The sequence below is a fragment of the Vespa crabro genome, chromosome 23 (genome assembly GCF_910589235.1).
Source record: "Vespa crabro chromosome 23, iyVesCrab1.2, whole genome shotgun sequence".
NCBI classification, from domain to species: Eukaryota; Metazoa; Arthropoda; class Insecta; order Hymenoptera; family Vespidae; genus Vespa; species Vespa crabro.
Window position 1 is genome coordinate 3,674,688 of NC_060977.1, and position 17,174 is coordinate 3,691,861.

Genomic DNA, 17,174 nt, shown 5'->3' on the forward strand with positions numbered 1-17,174 from the left:
GTTATTGGTATCATATTACAAGAGTAATCTATCACGGTAATTTATCATCGTCCTGTGCGCGAGCGCAGAGGAGAGACAGAGAGAGACAGAGAGAGAGAGAGAGAGAGTTTGAACTATATAAAATGTAAAGATACGTACATTCTCTCTCTCTCTTTCCCTGTAACTCTGTTTCTCTTTCTGCTTGAAATGTTTTAACGTAAGTACATTATTTATACATGCATACTCGTATTTTAACATCGAAAATGTTCGAAGTCTCCGCATCCCTCTTCTTGCTTACTTTAATGAATATTATAACGTAATATAGTTTACACGTGCAAAGGGCAAAGGTATATATGTATGTATGTGTTAGTCTCTCTCTTTCTATGTGTATGTGTGTGTATGCTCTTTGAAAAGCAATTAATTTCAACAGAGAATTACAAAGGAATTCTTGCGGTATCAAGATTGCGAGAGACGTGGAAAGAGCAGTTACACCTACGCTTTGCAAACGTAGAAAGCATTTGTACTTGACGGTAGTCTCATTTATCTTCGATGTCGTTTTTATGAACGATCTTCTCGTTTCTTCGAGGAGAAACAGAAAGAAAAAGAAAGAGGGAGGAGAGAAAAAGAAAGAAAAAGAGAGGGAGAAAAAGAGAGTAAAATAAATTTGTATTTTCTATCTCATTTGTATGAGATACATATGTATATGGATACATATATAAATTATATATATATATATATATATATATATATATATATATATATATGATAATATTCAATGTATACATTATTTATCCTATAGGAATACTTTGCGATGGAAAAGAGAAATTTATTATTATTCGTAGATCTTCGGTGCTTTCGGTCACGATATTTAATAAAAATATTTACGCACGCGTATTTATCGAGCAAGGTGCCGATATATATATATATACATATATATGTATGTATGTATGTATGTATGTATGTATGTATGTATGTAGACAGGTATGTATACCTGTATAGAAATATTTTCTATATAAAATATTTTAAAGCAATATGCTACGAAACGAAGGTAAATATGTACACGCACATCGTCCCTACAATAATTTTCTATTTCCCTGTTTACAATTTCTGATCGATAAAAAGCAATAGTTATCGAGAATTATTTCTCGTTTTTTGGATACCCGCCAAATCTATCGAGAGCAAGCACATTTTCTCGTTCATAACTATTTTGACTGTCAAATGCTTCATTGATTAAAATTCAGGAACCTACATTTTCGAGTATAGAATATTTATTTGTTTACGAAACTGATAGATTAAAGTATCTTTTAAAATTCAACGAATTTCAAATTTTGCATTCAATTACACAAATACGCGCACATACACACACACACACACATATATATAATGCGCGCGCGCGCAGACACATTTTTTATTTTTAATATAATATCATGTAACATTTTTACTTTTCTTTCTTTTTTATAATTAATAGCTTTATTAATAATTTAATGAATACAATCAGAGGAAAGTAAATATTGCGCGTTTTCATTGATAATATTCGTGTACTTTCGAAATTTCATAATTGATCTTTAAAATTTCTTTCGTAGAAAATATATTCTTATCGAGTTAGGTCACGAGAACGCTCGAGTACATTCTGATGTGACGCATCAGAAAATTAGTTACCCCAAAACGAGGAAGAAGTGAGAGAGAGAGAGAGCAAATAAAAAATACATATGTATCCATACAAATATATATATATATATATATATATATATATATATATATATGTATATTTATATATCTACATGTATAATTCTGTCTGCTGAAGAATCGGAAAAAGTTGCAATAACGAACAGCTGGACGGGGAACATCGAGGAGAGGAAACGTAAATAATTGGACCGTAACATCGCTCGGAGAGCGTTTAAAACTTTTTAAGTAGCTTCCCACACTCCATTGCGTCACCCTTCATCCACACGATCCCCTTCCATCGTTCCGGCTTATAACTGACACATAAAACCATATTCGCTCGATGACCGTCGTTTCTAGTGAATTTAGTTACTTGTTAAATCGAAATTTCTCAATTTAATATCAAATTTAATATATATCTATTCGATTAAGCATTCATTACATATATACATAATATATAACATACGTACATCTACGTATTTATATATATAAATATATAAATACGTATATCTATATATAATTATTTTCTTATATATAAAGTGAATAAAATTAATATAGTGTAATTTCAATGGAACAATTGATTTGTTAACTATTTGTTTCTTGGTGCATCCTTCGATCGATGATATACAGTATTAGAAGCTTTACCATATCTCCTTGATTCACAAGAGATGTTAGATTGGTAAGGATAGCAGAATGGAACGTAGCATAACGATTCAAAGCATTCGAACAGGTTACATAGCTATGAAGCTACATGAACCTCAGCAATGAACTGTAACCTGTACAGTTTATGTCTACCTGTACTGATATCGTCTAACCGACGTAGGAACAATGCACATACAAGCAAATCATTGATAACCCATTAACGAAATTCACATAGGATCGTCTATCTTAGTAATAGAATCTAATCGTGTTCTTCGTTATCCTCCTTTGCCATTTGCTAAGCTAATCGAATTTCAATAAAATTATTCTATTACATTAGAATTCAATTCGTATATATATATATATATATATACATATATTTATTATCCTTAATTGAGATTTATTAAGTTTTCACGATCAATTTAATTTCGATCTAATTAATGTTTATTTATAATTACTTATTATTATTTTATTTTATTTTACTTTTTTTTTTTTTTATACTTAACGACTACCTTTGTTATATTAATCCTAATAAATTCTTTCAAAAAACTTGTGAACTTTCCATTTCTTAAAGACGATGACATCGAAAGGAAGTAAACCTTCGAAAGTTTATCGCTCTCGGTTGTGACGTTAAAGAATTCGAAATCGAAAAGGCAAGATAAAAAGGGACGAGGAACAGAAAGTAAGGGCCGTCCGGAAGTAAGGGTAGTCTTAGTATAGGGATCGAAGAAAAGATTCCTTTCATCGTCGCTCAAACTTTTTAATTTCACCCTCGAAGAAAACTCGAATAAAGTTCGAAATGATTTGAACTTATATCCATCCTCTTTCTCTCTATCTCTCTATCTCTCTCTTTTTCTTTTCCTTCAGAAGATTTAAACATCTTTTTTCTTTTTATTCTTTTTCTTCTTCCTCTTGTTATGATGATCCCATGACGAGGAAATATAATCAAATAATTTTTTTTTTTTTTTTCTTTTAAACGATGTAAGATTTTAATTGAGATTCGATTTAAATGAGATTTTAGTTAAAACGAAGAAACGATCCCGATAACAACTTATGTATGTGTGAGTATATATATGTATATATGTACATAGTGTAGATAGATCCATATATAAGTAGGCGAAGTTACGCCTAATTGCTCAAGACATTATCAAGAAATCGTTGGACTTGGGGAAACTATTTCGCTGTAATTCGACGAAGCGAGATAGTTCGTGAGTAGTATAACGTATTATCTGTTTAATGAAACTGCTGAGTACAGTCACTTAAATCGTTCGATAGGAGTATGTTCTTCCGTTGGCGAGCTATGATTATCGAGAGATTATATATCGACAAATAAAAATTGATCGATTATAGTAAAAATATAAAAATAAAAAGATCGAAGACTATCGGAGAACGAAATTGAGAGTTGCCATAATAATGTAATGTAACATTTAAGTTACATATATATGAGCTATCATCTATGTAATTTTCAAATCTTGTTACATTCTTTACAAATCTAGTTGTTATTTTAGCTTAGCATCATTTTATTTTTTTCATATGATAATCAAAAAAAATTTGTTCATGGCAAATCTATTGTATTCCTTTTGTTCTATAATTCTGTATAGGTATTTGTATTATCAAAAAAAAAAAAAAAAAAAAAAAAAAAAAGAAAAAGAATCGTTTATTTATTCATCTTTTAATTTGCAAAATTGCTTAATGAATTATAAAAAATATAATTGATAATAATAATGTACACTTGATGAGTATCTTTTATATATACATATACATATATATATATATATATATATATATATATATATATACACAAACACACAAATGCTATACCCCTTTAAAACTTAAAAAAAAATTATGGAATTATCTCTTTCTTATATACGAAGGTAAATTTTGTTCTGATTTTACACTACATCGTATTTCTTTTCTTTTCCTCTTTTTTTTTTCTTTTTTTTTTTTCTAAGACAAAAGTTAAATTAAGTTATAGAAATTTAGTATCAAGTTCGTTAAGTCTCAAACAACAATAAACGATAAAGAAAAGCATTATTAACCGTAAGCAAGTCGAACTAGCAAGTTCGTGACAGGGTTCCTTGGTTCGGTGACTATGAAACAAAGAGGGTAGTTTTGTATCTAACATTGTCGTAAGTTACATTGTCGGAACATACGATGTAGGGGAGGGACTCGCTACTGACGTCACATTCTATAGTTCAGCCACATCACTCTGTTCGAAAACTTAAGAGACACGAGGTTCTCTCTCTCTCTCTCTCTCTCTCTCTCTCTCTCTGGCTCTCTCTATCTATCTATCTATCTATCTATCTCTCTATCTATCTCTCTATCTATCTATCTATCTATCTATCTCTCTCTCTCTTTCTCTCTATCTCTTGTGAAAACTATCAAAGTATTTACATAAGCTCCGTAAGCTTGTGCACGCTTCAACTTACGAATCTGTTCTAAACCGCTTCACTCTAATCTCCTTGTCTCCTTCACTCTCCACTTCAACTAAAAGCAACAAACGAGTTTCGATTTTTCGATTTAGAAACTAATCCCAAGAAATGTAGTAAAATCGATCGAATGACATTCGATTTCTAACTAACAAAATTCTATCTGCATTTCATATAAAGGAATGATATTTATCATTAAAAAATCACCCTTACGATCTAATATACCTAATTAATTATAAATATGTTCCAAGTTATTTCAAACCTAATCTCCTTGTCTCCTTTAAGCTCCGCTTCAATTAATAGTAAGAAACGAGTTTCGATCTTTTTATTTAGAATCTAATTCCAAGCAATGTGATAAAGACGACTATTTACATCTAATATATCGAATTTAATTATCAATAGATTTTAATTCGCTTCGGCCTAATCTCCTTGTCTCTTTTACTCTTCGTTTTGATTAAAAAAAAAAAAAAAAAAAAAAAAAAAAAACAACTAAAAGGAAATTTCAAAAATTTTCAATTTAGAATTTAATCTCAAGCAATATATTTAAAAACTATCTGACGACGTTAAATCAAATAACACAAAATTCTATCTACATTTATAATATATCTATCGTCTTTCGTCGTTCCAATTTAATATACATAATTTAATATAATTATTTCGTTTTGTTTTATATATAAAAAGGAATGATAGTTCTACGATTTAACAAGAAATAAATCAAAATTCTACGATCTGATTTATATTCGAACAAATCCGAGATTTACATTTCTGGTAAGCTATACAAGTGAACGGGTTGGATTAATGCGGATAAATTCGTCGAATCTGTAATCCTAGAGATTCTATGTCCCTAAAACGATAGACGATCCTGAATCTTTTGACCTGGAAACTTGTGCACTTCCGCGAGACTTCCGCGATCCTTATCGAGCATCAACGATAAAATGTATGTATCTCTCGAGCCAAAATCTCACGCGAGCGGCTTTAGCCACGTAGAGTGAAAAGAACGTGGGGAGAGAGAATTGGAAGGAAAAGGAAACTCGTGCGTTGCTCGGCTATTTCACGTCTTCTTTCGTCTCGTTTTCGATCTCGAAACGAACAAAAGCCAAGAGAGACAAGGATAGTACAACCTACCTTTAGTTATTTTCATGCGCAAATCGATTCTTTGACACTGAAAAGTCTTCTTATGCTTCACTTCGCCTCGTTCCTACCGAATCTCAAAGTTCAAAGAAGCTTGTCGACGAGAGAGAGAGAGAGAGAGAGAGAGAGAGAGAGAGAGAGAGAGAGAGAGTATTTTATATCGATGGAAAAGGAGAAAATGGGAAAAATTCTTTTACCATCGTAAAGACAGAAGATCGAATTTTGAAAATGGAAAACGTTCGTCTGCTCGATGAGAATAAAGAAAGGAAATAAACGTTTTATTTAGTTCGATTAAGAAAGAGAAGAAAAATAAAGAAAACAGAGAGAGAGAGAGAAAAAATGTAATTATTCATCTTGAAATGTTTCGCTTTATTGAATTTCAATGTATTGTGATTGTTAAGTAATCGACGTAAAACGTTTCTTTCTCCATTATATTACTATATAATTCTCTTTTTATTAATGAAACAAATAAAAAAAGATATAAAGAAAAAAGAAAAAAAAGCAATGAAACAATTTAATATGTATTTCCCTTCTATCCTTGATTGTAACAGTAATGAAAAATTTTTAATTCATTCGAAATAGTAATAATATCCAACAAAGCGTGAGGTCTTTCCTTTTCTTTTTCTTTTTTTTGTTCCTTTCTCTTTTTTATTTTTTCTTTTTCTTTTTCTTCTTTTCTTTTTTACTCCTCGAACATTTCTCTAAAAAGAAAACAAAAAGAAAAATAGCAATAATAAAAAGTGGACGAGCATTTTAATTCATTTTCAACCGTTCCCCGAATATACAAAAACAAGTTATTACTATAATGAATCTCGGAGATTCCATGCATTCGGCATAAATACGAATGAAATTACTATAGATAAGTGTAAAATCGATGTTACTACGTAATAACAACGAATGGAGTTTTAACGTCTGATCTATGTACATAGATAATGGATCTATTTTATTTAGTCGGACGTTAATTTCTAGAAATGGTGAACTAAATTTAGCCTGACACTCAAATCTGAAGAGATGGATAATATATGTACGTAATAATGGTATATCTGTGAAATCGTAATAGAGTATAGATTCTAAGCAAGCATCTACTAGCCTATTAAAGTTCATGTTGTAACATCGTGTCTGTTAAGGAGAAAGGAAAGCATTGCCTTACTCTATGTAAATGATGAACGAGATTGTGCCTGCTTCAAGACTTATGAATCATCAATCGAATTCTAAGAGAAACCATTTATATAATATCTAAATATACATATATATAAATATATACATATACATATGTATCATAGAGATACATTAATCATAGAGAGTTTATTTAAATTAATTCAAGTTCAATGTCAAATATATGCAATCGAGATAGAAGCTAGAACGATTTTGATATCCAATTCGATATCTAATATTTCTTTTCTTTTTTGGACTTTGCTAGAAATCTCTTAGATAATTCATTGATTCTTATCGTCGTAGTAATTTTGAAAAAATATAATACATTATCATAATATTGATATTATAAATTTTTCATCAATTGATAAATCAATGACGTGAATGAATAAATATATATCAAAATTATACTTCGTATACTATAATAATTATTAGTGCTTGTTTTAAGAAATTTCTTTCGATAAAATCTGTCAAGTCGTTTCGTTCATTTTTAATATTAAACAATATTTCATAAAAAATCGTATATCCTTTTAAATACTATTAAGTTAAGAAGGATGAAATTTTAGCGATCGAAAGATCGAAATATTAAAACGTGGGGATTTAGATTTGATTCAATCAAAATTTGTTACTATACTGCGAAAAGAAAAAAAGGAAAAACGAGAAAAAGTTTACACAAACGTATTTAAAAAACGTCAAGTTTCACATAGAACATGAAACAAAATTGGAAAAGTCGATTTCCATCAAAGCTTATATACGGGTAAAGATTTTTTCTGTTTTTTTTTTTTTTTTTTTTTTTTTTTTTTTTTTTTTTTTTTTTTTTTTTATTTAAAGATAGTTATTGCATAAGACACTCCCGGCTATGGTGGGTGAAAAATCACGATTTGCTTTTGAATTTCACTTGATGCCATATGAAAAGCTTGTTCTCGTACGGGCGATCAACCGTGAAAATTCTGGAACGATGGGTGACGAAAAAGCGACGATAAGCTGACCGCAAAAGCTTTGAAAGAAAAGAAAAAAAAAAGAACAAAGAAAAGAGGGGGGGGGGGGAAAGTAATAATAAAAAAAGAAAAGAGAGAGAGAGGAAAAAAAAGGAAAATAGAAACCCGCAGATCGGAGAAAAGCAACGGCACGTGTCAATTGCCTGACCCGTTTATAAACTATTTTTTCATTGAACGAAAAAGGTCCGAAAAGCGTTAAAACACGAGAGAGAGGGAGAGGGAGAGAGAGAGGCGTCAATCAAACCACATAGACGTTGGTATTCGACCGTCAACGTTGGATAATCCAAAGCCCGCAGCTGTATCGCAACTCCACCCCTCGATATAATAGAGTTCTACGATGAAAAACGTATGCGGGGGCGTTCGAGAAATAGGAGGAGAGGGAGTTTGCGTGCACGAGAACAGCTGATCGAAATTACACACGCTGCCGCCTCTCGTCGTCGTTGTGCCTCGTCGATTTGTTTCCACACGCGTTTTCTAGGAAAAGTATGAGCAGTAGTATCCCTCACACAAGGGGAATGGAAAAATTGTAATTTTGCGAGCAACGAAAGGGCCGACACCTTATTGCACGTCACCATTTCTTTTTTTTTTTTTATTATCGTTAGCACGGTAGAAGTTCTAAGAACTCTTATAAATAATCTTTAATTTGTCATCGGGATGATCTCGAACGATTCCTATTATTCGTTTAAAGCTGTTACGCTCGTAAATATGAAGATCTGGTGTAATGCTACCACGTGGAAGATCTTTTGGATCGTGAAATCGTGGCCTTCTCTCTCTCTCTTTCTTTTTCTTCTTTCTTTTTTCTCTCTTCATCGACGAGTTACGAGTGCACGGATTACGACGCAGTACGACCAAAGCGAACCGGTGGCCACCACGAAGAAAAAGGAAGAACTCAAGAATAAGAAGAAGAAGAAGAAGAAGAAGAAGAAGAGGAAGAAATAGGTGGTGGGTTGTTATAACCCGTGATAGTAGTACGAAATACATCGTTCCCTGGTACGCGTTCTCCCTTATACAAGCATGTTACGTGCGAAAGAGAAAGAGAAAGAGAAAATGCGCGGATGGCCGTGTGCACGCGGTATTATTTACGGTAGAACTTGCAAAGTGAGAAAAATTACGTTGGCTCGGCCGGTTTCGCCGAGACAACGGTGTGCTTTATGCCGAGTCCGTACTCTGCGGTCTCCAACGAACGAGAAAAGGAAAAAGAGTTGGAGGTTGATGATGTTTACGAGTTTTTATCCGTACTCCGCAACATCCCTCTAGTTTGCACCCTACTACTACCCTGGTGGTCCCTTTTTTTTTTCTTTACTCCCGATCTTTCTCTCTCTCTTTCACTTTCTTTCTTTCTTTCTCTTATACTCTTAACAGCTTTCACAATGAAACTCGCTAAACCGTGATCGCATACAGCTTTACGGAAAACGCATACCTGGAATTCTTATATTCTCAAGCAATGTTACCATATCACAGATATTTTTAATTCACCGACCTCATAGATTGTTCTTATGGCGGACACAACGAGATATATAGTTCCATAATTCTTAACTCCCAAGGTTTGACCTTACCCATGTAGTAATCTGGATTATGAAAAGCTTGAAAAATGCTATCGCCGTAGTAGTTTATCGATTTCTGCGAAAATCTACCTAACGAATGATGTAAACTTAAGGGTTTATACAGTATTTATTCCCGTTGAGAAGAAGAAAGGGAGAGAGAGAGAGAGAGATTCATTTCTTATATATTCAAGTCATGCTGCATTTGAGAGTGGGAGAGTGGAGAGGGTGAGTTTTTAGTGAGTGGAAGAGAGAGAGAGAGAGAGGAAGAGAAGTCGTATTTTCCAGCAAGAAAATGTGAAAAACAAGAGGAGAAGATAGAAAGAAGTTGATACATCCGGTTGGTTAACTGGAGCACGTAGAGATCGATGGATCCGGTAATTCGAGTCGGATCTTTCTCGTTCGTGCCAAAATTTTCGGGAGTTACTATTATAAGAAGAAAAAGGATAAAACGCGAGCATGCCGAGCGCGTTTTGGCTATTAAAGCGTCGTTAGCATCGATTAGCTTCGCGAAGCTCGCGATTCAGCTAGGATTTTCTTTTCCCATATTTTTTCCGTCTCGACGCAAATCGACGAACGTCGAGTTATCATGTTTTTTTTTTCTTCTTCTTTCTTTTTCTCCTTCATATCCCATCTCTCTCCTTTCTCTTTCTGTTTCTTCGTTTCTCTTTTTCTGACGAAAGGTTACGAAAAAATTACGACAACATTTGCTAAGTCGGACACGGAATAAAGTTTCTCTACGCACACAATTCGCACGTCAACATTGAAAACAAATCGAAAATCGATTTCTAAGACTTATGTATATGTACTATATATGTACATAGAGACACGTTGGTATCTCGCTTCTTCTTCTTATTTTTCTTTTTTCCTTTTCTATTTCTTGGAAAAAAGGAATAGAAGAAAAATCCCGCTCGACTCTTACGCGTAACGCTGTAACGATTTTCCACGAGAAAAAGTCAACTTTTTCAAGACGCCGTCGACTATGTTCCACTTTCCAAGACGACGCGACACGATGAAAAGAAAATACCGGACGTCCTTCGTGCTATTCGCCCTCTCGATTATACCTCCCTCTTCCTCCTTTACTCTCTCCTCTTTTCCTCTCTTTTCCTCCCATCCCAATTCCCCTTATTCTCCAACCCTTCCTCCGTTTCTTTTTTATTTTCCTTTTTTCTGCCACTTCTCCTTATTCTTCTTCCTCTTATTCTTATTCTTCTTCTTCATTTTATTTTACTTCCTCTTCCTTCTCTACTACCTTCATTTCGTATTTCGTCGAAAGCTCTTAAGGGAATTCCGCTTTACTGGTCTATTAAGCTGAGTGGTGATATTCGGTTCTCTTCTATTCCCCTCCTAAACCACCAAGATCCTTAAGACCATTTCTGCCATCGTCGTATATCGATGCCCTATACGCGGCGATCATTATCTAACAACTTCTTAAACATTTCATTGACCGTATCAGATAAGTCCAAAGAGAAGTCTACGAGGAAATATTTGGAGACGTTATCACTATCCTAATAATTTTTTTCTTCCTTTTCTTTTTTCTTTTTCTCTTCCTTTTAACTTTTCCTCAAGAAACGTATTACGTACGATATTGTTTCGTAAGACAAGTAAGAATGACTGAGAGAGAGAGAGAGAGAGAGAGGGTTTTAATTATTCGCGAAATTATTATGAATTAAAACGTGTCAAATGAAGATAGATAAAACTTTGACGTTATATACGTACTTATTCATAAATTTTGTCTTATTTCATTACTTGGTAAAAAAAGAAAAAAAAAAAAAAAGAAAAAAACAAAGAAAATTAAAAACGTTGATAATCTAATCTCTCATCGTATTATACTTGAAATATTATACTTTATACTATGTTATTATTAATCATATAAAAGCGTTGTTTTGCGTGTTATTTCCTTATTTCTCTTATACCATTTGTGAATATTTTTAATCCACATGAAATTTCTTATAATTGTTCCTTACGATCAAACGATAAATTATAGATTACTTAAATTGCTCTAATACAATAAGTTTTACAACAGACATCAGAAAAAGTCTTTGAACAAATGAAAAAGAGAGAGAGAGAGAGAGAGAGAGAGAAATATGCATAACCGAAAGATATTGATTGAATGATTTGTGATTTGTGCTCCGTGTTCCATGTTCTTCGTTCCGGAACATGTGTTCCCTGTTCCTTGTTCTATATTTGGTATTCCGTGTTCCGTGTTCCTTGTTCCAGAACACGTGTTATATGTTCTGTCTTCCGTGTAAATTCGTAGCTCGTCGACGTCGTACGTTTTGCTTTCCTTAACGCGATTACATTTGGATTCATGTGAAAAGATGCGAAAGGATACGAAAGGACACAGAAATTCGTGTGCTTTTACCCAAATGGACCGGTCGTTTGTGAAAAAGGGGTAGAAATAGAAAGAGAAAGGGAGGAAGAGGAGGAAGCGAATATCGCAGTACGTAGTTAGTCGTGCAAAGGGAGGCCCCGGTAATTTGTATTCGTTTGTTCCTGAACGAATTTGCCCGAGATACGTCTTTTAGTTTTGCTTTTCACGTTATTGCTGAAACACGAGTAACTTGGAAAGCAAAGTAAACTGATACATTTTAAAATAATTTAACGAAAAGCAAATGGCAAATATATGTTTAATTTCAGTCTACATTACGACGATAATTTTCAAAGTGAACAAATTTCTTTCAAAACTATGAGTTCCCGTGTCTAAACAAGTTTTCTTGGCAATATCCTTTTTAAAAGTTAATTGCGACGTCGCATATATATATATATATATATATATATATATATATATATATCGCTGTATTTTTTGTCTTCAATGATGATATGAATGAATGATAAAGATGATGATGATGATGATGATGATCGTAATACATAATATAGTACCTAATATAACGATTGTTATTATTAGCATTATGATGATAGTGTAATAGCGTGTGTAGAAGGAAATTGAATGAAACGTAACACGCCCTTTAAAGTATATTTATAACGTAATAACGATCGTTAATTAGCTGAGTAAGTTCAATGACATTCGTCATGCATACGTAAATACGCAAATTTCAAGTAATTACTCGTACGTTGAAAAAAAAGAAAAGAAAAGAAAAAAGAATAAGAGAAGAAAAAAAAAGCAAGAATAAAAATAAAAGGAGCGAAGATGCATTTGAGAATTCCTATTCTTCTTTTCTTTTCTTTTTTCTTTTTCAATTTTTTTCAATCCAAATAAATCAAACGATTAATGAAATCGACGGCTGAAATGATAGAACACAAAATTCGGCTTCTTTATATTTATTATAATTTATTTTGTCGATCATCCAAAAGTTCTTACTTCTGGTCGAAAGTCATGGAAACGAACGTTCATGCATGTTTGTTTTTTATAAGGAAGAACTTTTTCTACGTTACTATCTGAGATAAAACTTTTTCTTTTCACCCTCCTACCCTTCTCCCATCCTCCCTCTTACTCCACGCCTCTTGGCCCCGAGAGCGTCATCCCATTCCACCATTTTCTCAATGGCTATGAGGTTAACGGCTACGAAGTCGTAGAAAAGAAATTGTTGCGAGAGGAAGGAGAAGAAGGAAGAAGAAAAAAAAAGAAGAAAACGAAACAAAAACTATAAAAAGAAAAAAAAACGAAGAAGAAAACTGGAGAAAAACAAAAAAAAAAAAAAACACGGGTACGTATGGAAAACTTTGCTCTTAACCACGAAACCAAGACGGCCAGTCTGAATTTATTTTCCATCTCGTTCCGGCTTTTCAATTATTTTTCTCGACGAGAAACTCGTGCGTCTTCTTTCTTTCTTTCTTTCCCTTCCTTCTTTCTTTCTTCTTTTTTTTTTTCTTTTTTTTTCTTTCCATACGTCATCATTTCAGCGAAAGTTAAACGTCGAGATCGTTTTCTATGCACATAAAAATATTCGTACCATGTACGTGTCATATTAAATGATACGTAGAAATTTAATATAAGATTTTTAAATACGTATATATATATATCTCCCAAGCTTCAAAAATATTTACACGATTCGAATGAAATGAAAATAATTAAACAATTATCATCCTCGAAATGATTAATAGAATCTAAATCACAAACCCCAAACAAGTTGATATTATTTATATATATTAATTATCAATAATCGTCAAATTACTAATGATTCGTCGATATTAAATGGAGGATATTATATGTAAGAGAAAGAAAAAGGAAAAAAAAAAGTAAAGCAGAGAACAAACCGGTTGTAGACAACGTTAGGGTGATTTTCACGAGTCCGCCTGTTGGCTAGTTGCTATGAGGATGGCGACGGCGAAAAGGCGAAGATAGGCGCTTAATTGTAAGGGTGAAACGCGTTCAAATTCCGCGGTCACGCTGGGCGGTTAAGCGTATTCCATTAACTCGAGATGCAATTAGAAATAAAGGAGGTTGCTAGAATACCTGCGATTCTCTCTTGCTCTCAACCCCGTTCTTATACGGTTGCCGTCGTCTTCTCCAACTCCCCCTCCTCAGCCCGTGCCCACCCAGCATAGCCTTCTCCTTTCCGCCATCGTCAACATCGAGCAGCCCCAGCCCTTCCTTTACTCTCCGCCAGGTCCTTTCTCTTCCACCTTTACTCCCACCCATTTTGTTCTACCCCTTCTCATCCTTTCGTTGCCTCGCTGCTGGCTGGACGCCATTGTAGGAAATAGCGATGGAAAATATTCAACCGGTGCAAATTGCCTGCTCTTACCTGGAAAACGTATAAGAAGGAATCCCATTAAATCTCTTGCTCTATGCTCGTCTACAATACTCGCCGACAATTTATAATGCAAATCGAAATGCGAAAAGGAGAATGGGAAAGAAAAAGAAAGAGAGATAGAGAGAGGGAGAGATAGGAGGGAGGGAGACAGAGGAATAAAGAAAAAAGGATTGAGTAAAATCTTGGTGGGCAAACATAAAATTCGATATTCAATATTCGAGATGTCGGGGTTATAATAAAACCAGCTGGATGGTTAAAGCGTTACACGTTTATTCCGTAATCAATGATGATAACGATTTGATAAGTTTAAATGTAAAATAATTTAGATGAAATGTGTCTAATTTAATGCGAATACTGATTTCATTTTACGTCGTTATAAATTTATTTAATTTGTTTTTGCTATACACATGTATTTATGTATATAACGATAGCTTTTCCCTCTTTCCCCTTCACCCTCTTTTTCTTTCTCTCTCTTTTTTTCTCTTTTTCTCCTTTGTCACTCATCCTCATGTACCGATGATGATAAGCTTTACCTTATCAATTATTGTCAGCTATCGATATTACACGATTGATATCGGTAAGGTACCAACCGCGCTATGTCGAATATCGGTAGCCGAATTTCCTGGGGATGCTAATTGGTGCCACATTTGCACCGCAAGTCTCCCATTCCTGGATGGTAATCAGTATTAATTAAGAGCGCGTCACGTATTTGTCGATACTTAACTATCTATACATATACATGTAAATATATCATAGAAATTTCTGATTCGATCCTTTATGTATTTCCTTTGATTTCGATCATTCAATCATACGTAGACGTTAATATCTTAGATCACTTTGAAATTAGATCATTAATAACGCCGAAAGAGAAAAATCATTAAATTGTAATTATAACGATCTTATTATTTATCCTCTGAATAATATTAACTATTCTCAACGTTATTTTCATTTCGTATTTAATTAACATTAAACAAATAAATAAATAAAAAAGAAAAAATATAAGAGGGAAGATTTGAAAAGACGAACGAAAAGTATTGCCAAATGAAAATGAGAGAAAGATTAAGTTTAATAAATGATCACATTAATTTTCTCAACTATTCGACAATACTTTGGGAGTTGGGGAGGGGAGTGGGAATGGGGTGAGGTGACTGAAAATCTAAGTGACGTCGCTTACGAACCACTACGGAAATTAACAGCGTCGAGTGATAATGGATACTAATTAACATCGACAGCGTGAAAAGAGTCGATGTCCGCGCAGTTGGCCTCGTCATAAAGGCCTTCCCTTGTCCTCCCATCCTTGTCCTCCCTCTTCCATTCGGGGACCCCCGATATCTACCGAATATAATCAACTACGAACCAAACACGAAAGCATCCGTGTGCTCAGAATGCCGGCAAAATCGAAAGTAACGATATGCCGAGTAATTATTATTTTGATCGTCGAACTGTGAGGACGAATCTGCGTTCGTGTTTCTGTCTAACAAAAGGAGGGTAGAGAGTAACGCTTGATGTTTGATCGTGCCACCCCATTTGTCTTTCGATTCTTTGCGCACGACTGCCATTATTAGAGAAATTCATGCGTTCGATGATAAAACATTTTGTACGGACTATAAAGGTAATAAAATGAAATAATTATTTATGTCAAGATACATTATTTCTATGTGAACAATTATAATATTAAATAAAAGAAATATATATATATATATTTATATAAATATATATTTAGATATATATAAAGATATTAATAACAATAGCAAAAACATAGAGAGAGAAAGAGAAAGAGAATAGATAAGATCAAAACATATATGTTATGCTCGAAATATGACACGAACGATTAAAAAATATTGTTAATGATAACGAAAGATATTTGTTAAAAATAAAAATAATACACGAACAATATATAACAAAACAAACAGTAATTTAACGATAGGAGAAATCACTATATAGGGAGATCGAAATAATAGAAAAGAAAATGTATTTATGTGAAAAATACTATACGAAACAATTGCAAAATATATAGTTAAGAGAGAAGAATACATTTACAATAGAAGAAATATACGAGATAGAGAAAGTACATATATATATATAATAATATATATATATATATATATATATAAAACGATAAGTGATAATAAAGAAGGAGAGGGATAAATTTCAAAAGTATACATAAGTAGATAGGAGGACACAATCGTATATAATTAAAACGCAATATTATGTACTTATAAAATACTTTAAAGATGATGTAAGACTGTTCTTGCTACATTATATATCAATGCCTACGAATCAATTGGAAAGATCTCTGTTATCGACGAAGCTAGAGACAGATGTTTCTTTCTCCTCTAATTATCTTGGTAAACTTTCGAAACTCCATTGTTCGTACAACGTGTACGTACACGCTGTGCTACACGGTAGGGCGCCAAACGCGTCTCACCAGGCTTAGCCATTTGCGGAGGCCATTTGCTAGTCGGAGGGTTTATCTCTGTAGCAGAGCAAGCAGCCAGGCAACCAAGCAGGCAGGCAGGCTGGCAGGCAGGCAGACAGGCAAGCAGACAGACAGAGGCAAGCAACGAGCCTGTACATCCTGCCTTCGTACTCTGTTACATTCCTACACGCGACTCTCTCAACGTGTACGGATATATATATATATATATATATATATATATATGTACGTACTTATGTACGTATGTACTTATGTGCATATGTACATACATATGTATACATATATGAATGTATGTATGTATGTATATATGTATTTCCAATGTATATCTGTCGTGCCACTTGCAACAGCGCGAAATTTCCTTTAATAATTCTCCGTCTGTTTGTATAACCATTTGATTTCTCACATAAGTCGTGTATTAATGATTAACTTTTCCGTAAAGTAGTATATGTAGGTAGAATAAGTGCGTTCGTTTCTTTTTTCTTCTTCTT

General features: G+C 33.4%; 1 protein-coding gene across 4 annotated transcripts in view; it reads right to left on the reverse strand.

The window, feature by feature from the left end:
- Nucleotides 1–17,174, reverse strand: part of LOC124431969 (Krueppel-like factor 6) — a 301,934-nt gene that overhangs the window by 83,704 nt on the left and 201,056 nt on the right. The window contains exon 2 of one of the 4 annotated variants that reach the window (XM_046980402.1): nucleotides 13,949–14,240. The exons of 2 other annotated variants lie outside the window; for them this stretch is intronic. In XM_046980402.1, coding sequence (XP_046836358.1) covers nucleotides 13,949–14,134 — 186 coding nt within the window. In that variant the 5' untranslated portion in view covers nucleotides 14,135–14,240. Of the gene's footprint in view, nucleotides 1–13,948; nucleotides 14,241–17,174 lie in introns of those variants that run through there. One more of the 4 variants, XM_046980407.1, reaches the window with a different exon arrangement.